This window comes from Ovis canadensis, chromosome 9 (genome assembly GCF_042477335.2).
Source record: "Ovis canadensis isolate MfBH-ARS-UI-01 breed Bighorn chromosome 9, ARS-UI_OviCan_v2, whole genome shotgun sequence".
NCBI lineage: Eukaryota > Metazoa > Chordata > Mammalia > Artiodactyla > Bovidae > Ovis > Ovis canadensis.
In genome coordinates, this window is record NC_091253.1 from 24,500,995 (window position 1) to 24,509,446 (window position 8,452).

The 8,452-nt window shown below is 59.1% G+C and overlaps 1 protein-coding gene across 1 annotated transcript; it reads right to left on the bottom strand.

The window, feature by feature from the left end:
* Nucleotides 1-3,203: 3,203 nt before the first annotated feature.
* LY6E (lymphocyte antigen 6 family member E) lies at nt 3,204-7,916 on the bottom strand. The gene is made up of 4 exons (XM_069600832.1): nt 7,060-7,916; nt 4,538-4,706; nt 4,119-4,238; nt 3,204-4,038 (listed from the first exon to the last, which is right to left on the bottom strand). The coding sequence occupies exons 2-4, from the start codon at nt 4,587-4,589 to the stop codon at nt 3,818-3,820; spliced, it is 393 nt and encodes a 130-aa protein (XP_069456933.1). The 5' UTR covers nt 4,590-4,706; nt 7,060-7,916; the 3' UTR covers nt 3,204-3,817.
* Nucleotides 7,917-8,452: the final 536 nt, after the last annotated feature.

The window sequence follows — 8,452 nt, forward strand, 5'->3', positions numbered from 1 at the left end:
GCTTTCTTGAGTGATCATTAACTTACAGAGGTCTCCCATACTTTTTTCTTTACTTATGGTCTCTTAGTGGGAGTAACTATTTAATCACCTACTTCGTTTCTTCACTCTGTCCCTTTCACCACCACTGCCCAGCCTTGCTCAAAACAGGAGGGAAGTGGGCAGGGCACAAGCTTTAAAAGGATGACATAGCCCAAAGTGAAAGTGTTAGTTGCTCAGTCGTGTCTGACTCTTTGGGACCCTATGGACTGTAGCCCACCAGACTCCTCTGCCCATGGGATTCTCCAGGCAAGAATGCAGGAGTGGGTTGCCATACCCTTCTCCAAGGGATCTTCCCAACCCAGGGATAGAACCTGAGTCGCTTATATCTCCTGCATTGGCAAGTGGGTTCTTTACCACTAGTGGCACCGGGAAGCCCTGCAGAACTCAGAGACATATTATCACGTATTCCCCTTGAGGAGGAACTAGGACCCTGCTTTGTATTATCACCGCACTCTTGTTTGACTGCTTTTCCTCTGTCCCAGCGTTCCTTTGTCCCCTGAAGACCACTGATTACTGACCATGTTCAAGGGCAAGCTCTGTGGCCAGGCTTAGATCACAACATGGCTTTTCTTATATCAAGAAAGCCATTCCTGACTCTTTCTCCAGGGACTCTCTAACCTACCTGCTTACACCGTTTCAGTCTTTTTCCGGGACTTTGCTGAGGACTCTAGCCTGGGAGATGGCCTCTCAGTAGCTCTGAGGAAATGTTCTGCAAAGGTAGGGGAGAAGTCGGATCTACGTGAATTTTTTCGATTGGGAAATACAGGCAGTCAACTCTTGTCGTTGTTCAGTCACTCTTTGCAACCCATGGACTGTAGCCCCCCAGGCTCCTCTGTCCATCGGACTCCCCAGGTAAGCGCAGTGGAGTGGGCTGCCATTTCCTTTTACACATACCTACTAGCAGGCTGCTAATTAGAGAAAGGAAATGTCTCAGAACTCAGAGCATGGCACCACGCCCCTCACCCACAACATGCATTGAGATAACATTGCCACCAGGTGAGTCATCCCGGGCCATTAAACGATTGATAGAAACCTTCAAGAAAGGCAGATTTCCGTACAAATATACAGTTTCATTAACACAGATTAGGAGAACATTTGTATGAGTCAAACATACTGGTTTGTTGAGTGATTATTGGTTCTGATTCATAGGTGGAACCGACTTGAAGAGAGTCTAGGGTAAATACATAGTTCATTAACATAACTTAACATAGCTTAAGGAAAACATTTCCACAAGAAAAATGCGTTGGTTAGCTCAAGGTTTAAGAAAAGTTCAGTTCAGTTGGAACCAGATATCATCATGGCAACACAGAATTTAAAAACAAACCCCCTTTTAATTTTGTACAGAGAAGGGAAAAAATCTGACACTTGTAGTTTGCTTCCTCCTGCTGCTTAAGCGAGAGAGAAAAATGTCTGACTGTTGCAGCCTATTTCCTCCAGGCCCCTGGACTTCCTGCCTGTGACCCTCATACCTTCACTATCTCCCGGAGCTTGTCCAATGAGTCAGTGATGCCATCCAACCATCTCGTCCTCTGTCATCCCCTTCTCCTGCCCTCAATCTTTCCCAGCATTAGGGTCTTTCCCAATGAGTTGGCTCTTCGCACCAGGTAGTTTACAGCTAACCACAAAAGATAGACATCTCATGTTAATGATTTTAGTGCTTTCTACGTATGGGAAGATGCAAGAATTGGGGGTCATTGGAATTTTTCCTTAGACCCACATCTTAGCTATCTAGGGGCGCATGTCCAAAACACAGAAGGCTTCCTCCTGTTCTCCCCATTGGATGGCTGCAATTTAATCCTTGTGGAACTGGCCTGGTGGGGAGCAGCGTTCTGGTTTTGCTTTTTCTTTTTTTTTTTTTGCCGCACCGGGTAGCGTGTGGAATCTTGGTTCCCCAACCAAGGAACAAACCCGAGCCCCTTGCAGTGGACATGCAGTCTCCACCACTGGACCACCAGGGAAGTCCTTGAGCTTTCTGCTTTTAGGGCTCAGGACTCCAGGGGTAACCAGCATTCCTGGGGGACACTCTGATTTCTTCTCCTTTGTTTCCTGTTTTGGTTTTTAATGCTGGTCTGGCCCCTAAATGAATCTCAACATTTTTACCACCCCAGAGTCCCAACCAGACGGCTGTAATGTGCTTCTAGATCCTTCCACAATATGTAGGCTGAGCCTGGATCTCCTTCCCCTCCCCATCCTGCTGGACCACCTCGATTTCTCAGGGCAGACTCCTCCTCCTGCCCTTCCCTGGAGCTCTATCATCGCCTTGGTGCTCAACCTCAAGTGTTGGCTGGAGTCTTCCTTGGTGGCAATGAGGACACTGCCCTCGTGGGTGTCACAGGGCCCGTCTGTGCAAAGCTGCTCACCTGCCCCGTGACCAGGGCCCATGACATGGGCCAGAACCCGAGCCCCGCAGTGACCACTGCCCTGCCCTGCTGCACAGTGATCCTTGGGCTTTGGACCCAAGCACATAGGAGCTCCTGGACGGCCCAGGCCGAGCTCTGCTGTGTTCATTCCCACCACCCTGCAATCCTGGATCCACTGCTCCTGGGCCACCAGCCTAATCAAAGAATCCCCTTGGCTTAGAACTCAGGCCCCACTGCAGACCCTGGGGGTCCATGGCTGGCCGAAGACCACGGTGGGGCTTGCCGGGGAGTAGGGATGAGCTCAGGGAGCAGCACCTCAGCCCTTCTCCAGGGGAGTCCCTCCCACACACCCCTGGGACAGGGGCCTTGCTCCACCTTACTTAGCTCCTGTGGCCTCCCCCCACCCATCCATGCTGTGTGTCCTTTGCAGCCCAACTGGCCCAGATAGCCTTACCCAAGTCCCAGAATGTGTGGGGTGATCTCCCTTCCAATCCCATCCCTCCCTCTGTAGGGTCCTGCCTCCCACCTAGAATTGGGCTGACCACCTCCCTTGCCCCACCCCAGTCTCCCTGTCCAGTCCAGTCCTGTCCTGAGGATCAAATGATCCCACCCAGCTGAGGGCAGCTACCTGTGAACTTGGGTGACCCCTCTCCCCAAGGGCCTCCAAGTGGGCTTCAGGGTGGAGCCCCATCACAGGGAACTGTCAGACCCCTTTACACCTGAGGCTCTGGAGCTCTGCTGCCCCCCTCACTAGGACCCCGACGGGAAGGGTGATCTCAGGCTGAGGGCCACAGCAGAGCCAGAAAGGGTGGAAACGTGTTTATTTGAGGCAACAAAGCAGCAGGAGTGTGGGGTGGAGGGAGGGGGTGGGCAGCTGTGGGATCTGGGACGGGAGCAGATTCCTGGGTCAGTAATCTAGACCTGGGAACAGGGGAAGCCCTGTCTCCCCAAAGGCCACCCTCTAAGTGAGTGAAATGACAAGGACATGTGCAGAGATACCAGGGACCGGGGCTCTGTGCTGGCGGTTGGGGCTCCAGACATGCTTCTGACCCCCACCCTTCCCCCAAACACACTCACACATGCCCAGCTGGGCGCATGGACCACACACCTTCTGCACACAGCACATCTTCGGCACTTGGGGGCAGGGAGGCCTGGGATTAGGAGCCCCTCCCAGAGTGTCCCTGGGACTTGGTTCTGACTCCCAGACTTTCAGGCTCCTTTCCCAGGTTCCCCCAGCAAGGCTGACCTGGAGGTAAGGGGAGCTGGCAGCTGCGGGTACAGGGGAGAGGCCTGCCTGTGGGGACCCAGGGCTGAGAAGGTGGGACTAGCAGGGTGAGGAGTCAGAGGCAGTGGCTTTGAGATCCTCTTGGGTCTGGGCTTTCCTTCCTTCCTGAGCTTTGGGAGCCCGGGCTGGGCAGTCAGGGTCCAAACCGCAGCAGAGCCGCCAGCAGGCTGAGCAGGAGCCCCAGGCCCAGCACGGGGGCGCTAGCCCGGGGCCCGCGGCCGGCCGCGCTGATGTTGCACAGGAAGCTCTGGCAGCAGGATGTGTCCATGGACGCCAAACCGAGGTTGAGGCTCGTGGAGCCGCAGATCGGGGAGCAGAACTTGTACAGGGAGTAGCCCAAGTTCACCACGTTCTCTGCACCACCGGAAACGAGGCTGTGAGTGGAGGAGGGGTGGGGGATGGGAGGGAGCCTGGCCGCCCAGCCCCGCACTCACTGAGGCCGGCGGCTGCAGAGACCGTCACACAGTAACTGTCGGTGTCGGAGCAGATGGTTGGCTTCAGGCAGCCCCAGTTGCTTTGCTTACCCTGGCAGGTGAAGCACACCAGGGAGTGGGCTGCAGGGGAGGGACGCAGGCTCATGTCGAGGAGTCTTCCAGTGGGCCCCCCCAGCCCTGACCCAGAGGCTCGAGGGCACCCCCTCTTGCACAGGCACTGATGGGGCCCCTATGGCAGGCGGGCCCCAGGCTGGAGACCCGGAAGGACAAGGACACCAGATCCTGGCCCTGGAGGGGCTCCAGTGATGTCCAAGTGTCAGGGCAGGCCTGAGGCCTCCAGGGGAGGTGGGGGGGGGAGTGAGTGGCACCAGTGACATGGCCACGGCCAGCTTGGAGGCCTGGGGCCTGGGGCACCTCACCTCGCTCCACACCCAGGAGGGCAGCCAGCAGCAATGGCAGGAAGACCTTCATTCTGGAGGGATAGGCGTCTGGCTGGGCTCTCAGGAAGCTGCAGTCAGCCTTGCTCCAAAGAGATGGTGTGCTGGGGGGCAGGCCTTGCTTCTCCCAGTGGGGTCAGAGCTGTTGGCCCTGGGGAACAGTTGGCGATCCCACTTTGTAGATGGCGGGGGCGGGGGCGGGTGCGGGAGGAGCCAGAAGCAAGGCCAGAGTGCAGACGGTCTTTCTGCTTCATTCCGAACCCACCCCTCACTCAGCACAGACTCCTGGCTGACACCCTTCCCCAAGTCTGTGGCACTTGTTGCTGGGAGAGGGGGGCTAGAGGTCAGATAAGGGAACTCATTAGGCTTTTCAGAATCTCCCAGAAAGGGAGGCCAAGGGAGTGGGCCCTGCCTGTGGGCCTGGCAGTGTGGGTGAGACAGGCTAGGACCTGGGATCCTCTACCAGAGTGCTCACACCTGGACAACCGTCCTAGTGAGCAACACAATACAAAGAAACTGTAAGTGACTAAAAATAACAATGCCTATGCACACCTTGGGCAAAAAGATACAAGAAGTCACAAACAAACTACATTTTGGAGGTGCTGGGAGAACAAGCAGGGCGGTGTTCAGGACCCCCCCCACAGCACCACCAAGCAGTGGGACTGACCACCTAAACTATGCCTCCTGCCTCCCCCCCCAGACCCGCCCCTGTTGTCACTCAGTTTCAGGACTGAAGCAGCTCCTCTCGGGGAGCGGGTGAGGGCACCTGCTTCTTGCTTTTGCTTCCTTGTGCTGCAGTTCCAGCACCTATAAAGCCTTGTTTGGAATTTTCGTCTGGCCTCTTATCAATTTCTCGAGTTCAAGGGCCCTGGAGGGATGGTGGCTGGTAATATTAGCTGACCTGCATCCAGAACTTTCCATGGGACCAGCTCCATGCCTGCCATGGGACCAGCTCCATGCCTGCCATGGAATCCCAGAGCTGGGCTGGGGGCATAGGGCTTATCTAGCTGAGCATCCGCCCCGGCAGCTTCTGTGCTGGGGGAGCCGGCTCAGGGCTCTCCCATTTGTCCAGGGGCAGCACTGACGACGAGGACCCCAGAAGCATCTGCTGCTCTTGGTGGCTAGGGGGCAGGGGGCTCAGGGCGACCCAGCAGTGTGCCACCAGTCACCCCAGTGGGAATAGGCCCAGGCTCAGGGGACGGGGGTGAGCCCCTGGGGGCTGGCCAGGACACTCCTTTGGGCAAAGATCCTTAGCAGCGGGTGGAGAAAGCTCTCAGAATGCGACCAGCTGGGGTTCTGGACTTCTGTTTCAGGCTTGGTGTGGGAGGAGCAGTCTGGTGCTTTCTGCAGGGGAGAGCTGTGGGTGGGGGAGGGCGCTAGTTCCTAGGCACTGGGAGAAACGAGAATGCCAAGCAGAGGACAGATTTTGGGAGGGGCTGGTGGAGACCCCGAGAATGGGCTTCAGGTCTCTCTTGCCCAGCTCTGGGCAAGGCCTGAAGTCCTGGGGCGCAGAGAAAGAGCCGCAGATGTCCAAGAACAGCGCCAAGGCCCCCTGGGGCCTGTGCCCAGATCCAGGCAGTTCAGTGAGGAAGGAGTCTCGGTCTGCTCCTCCATAAAGTAAGAATCCCGAGAGAGGAGCTCCGAGCGGTCCTGAAGGAAGTTCTGGTGCCCACAGCCGCCGGCCCCGGCTGGCACGGCCAGCATCATAACTGACTGCTGCCAGGCTCCCCCACCCCCACCCCAAGCAGGCTGAGTCCAGGCACTGGACACTAACGTATCCACACTAGTGGGGGCAAGCGGAAGGGAGCCCTGAGAGGAGCCAGTGGGTTTGCGGGGGTGGGGTTCGGCCAATCGCGGACTGTGCACTTCTCTGCCGGGCGCACGGACCAGGCTGACCTCTAGTGATGCCTGGCACCTGAGCCGGCAAGAGATGTAGGAGCTGGTCCTGGGCCCCAGGGAAGGAAGGGCGGCCCAGAGCAGGGAGTGGGCTCCTAGGCATCTCCAGTGCTTGTATAATTTATGCCAAACAAGGTGCTTTCACCTCTTCCAGTGGCAGGCTCCCGTCCCGTGGTCACCCTCCAGGGCAGTTAACTCTCTCCTTCCTGCCAGCCGCCAAGATCCCCGCTCTCTCAAGTCTGGAAGGCTGACTCTCCCCAGTTTCCACGTGAGGGGTCGTGGGGGAACCTAGAGTTGGGCGATGGGCCCCCGGCGCCTGCGCAACCCTGGACTACCCAGCCCCGGAGGGTGCCCGCTGCAGTCTCCGTGCGCTCCCGCCCTCATCCGTCGGAAATATTGGGGAGGGCCGGGGAGCGGGGAAACCAGGCGGGCAGGCGAGCCCTGGGGCCGGGCCGCTCGCAACCGCGACCCCTAGCATCCCTCACGCAAGCTCCTCCCGCCGGCTCCTCCCGCCTGCCCAGCGCCCCACTCGCCCGCTCCCGCTCCGCGCCAGGGAAGGCCCCATACCCGCGCCCCCGCCCGCCGGGGCCGGCCGGGCCCCGACTTACCGTCAGCGGACGCAGGTCCCCGGCCTGGAGGCGCAGCCCAAACTGCCTGGGAGCCGGAGCCCGCCGCAGCCCGCAGTCCCGGCCGGAGAGGCGGTGCTCGAGCGCGAGAGGCGCGGCTTGGCGCCCGGGCCCCGCCCGCCGGCCCCGCTCCCCCGCGCAGCGCCCGCCGCCGCGGTTCAGTCTGGTCCCCCGGGAAGGGGGCGGGGGCGTCGCGCAGCTCCCGGCAGCCCGGGCAGGGGTGGGGGAGGCCCACAGGTGGCCCGACACTTTTCCGGTGGAACACAGGGGAGGGGAGGCGGCCAAGGAGGCCGAGGCGGCGGTGCCCAGAACCCCTTTTTCAGAGTGGGGTGCGGGCGACCAGGAGGCTGAGAGGAGGCCTTCCCCGCGCCGGCCGTCAGCCGTCCCATGGTGGGGGAGGTGACAGGATGAGGATCCAGGGGTGCAGGAGGGGGTTTCGGGGCAGTGGTTGTGGACCACAGTGCGGACCCGCTGGAGATCCGGCCCCACCGGCGTCTAAACCGTCCGCCCAGGAGGACTCTGAACCTCCTGGGTGCTCCGGGGAAGCCGGCTGGGGTGGGCTGGGTCCCAAAGCCAGCCGGTCCTGACCCTCCTCGCGGAGCCTAGAGGCCCCCGGCCATCCTTAGTGAAGTGGGCTCTCCTGGGTTTGGCGTCAGTGCCTTTCTGGTGTTCTGTCTCAGATGCCATTAACTGCCTTTCTTACAACAACTGTTCACAGAACATCCACGGTGTGCGGCTCTGGCCTGGCCCGACGCCTCCCGGGCCTGTGAGCCAGGCCAGCTTCTGCATTGCCCCGGCCCTGCTCTTGCTTCTCCCGGGTGGGGATGGAGACCCGCACCGCCTGCCTGCCTGCTCTGTGGCTGCCAGGCGGAGCCCCCGCCGCCCCGCCCCCCTGCCCAGGAGTCACACTTCTTACTTTCACAGCATATTTCCTGTTGGAGCCGTTGTGTTTTTTTTTTTTTTTTATGGCACCTGACCTTTTCTTGCACCCTTTCTGGGTGACATTTGTGGTGACGGGGTTGGGGGGTGGGGGTAGGGCACAGGAGAAGTGGCCTCTTAACCATACACCCGCGGAAGAGGGGCTGAAGCAGGATGGGAGGGTGGTCAGGATGGGGTACGGTGGGAAGAGGGGCCCTGTAAGAGGGGCCCAGTCCTCTGGGTAGGGTGGGGGTACCCTGGGCACCATGTGATTATGCGTGGATGTGAGTGTGTGTGATTGTCTGGTGAGTGCGCTGTGTGTGCAGAGTTCTGCCGGGGCTCCGCTTCTTCTGTGGTCTTCTGTGATGTCCAGGTGACAGGAGAGTGGGACAGAAGCCTTTCTAAAGGCTTCTGGGGCTTTTTCCTTAGAGGCTGAAGGTGAGGCTCTGTGTGTCCT

Coding starts and splice junctions, on each gene's coding strand:
- LY6E (XM_069600832.1), bottom strand. CDS start 4,589: ATGAAGGTCTTCCTGCCATTGCTGCTGGCTGCCCTCCTGGGTGTGGAG. Junction 4,239..4,537: donor CCTCCTGGGTGTGGAGCGAG/GTGAGGTGCCCC, acceptor CCTCCCCTGCAG/CCCACTCCCTGGTGTGCTTC. Junction 4,039..4,118: donor CTCTGCAGCCGCCGGCCTCA/GTGAGTGCGGGG, acceptor CCGGTGGTGCAG/AGAACGTGGTGAACTTGGGC.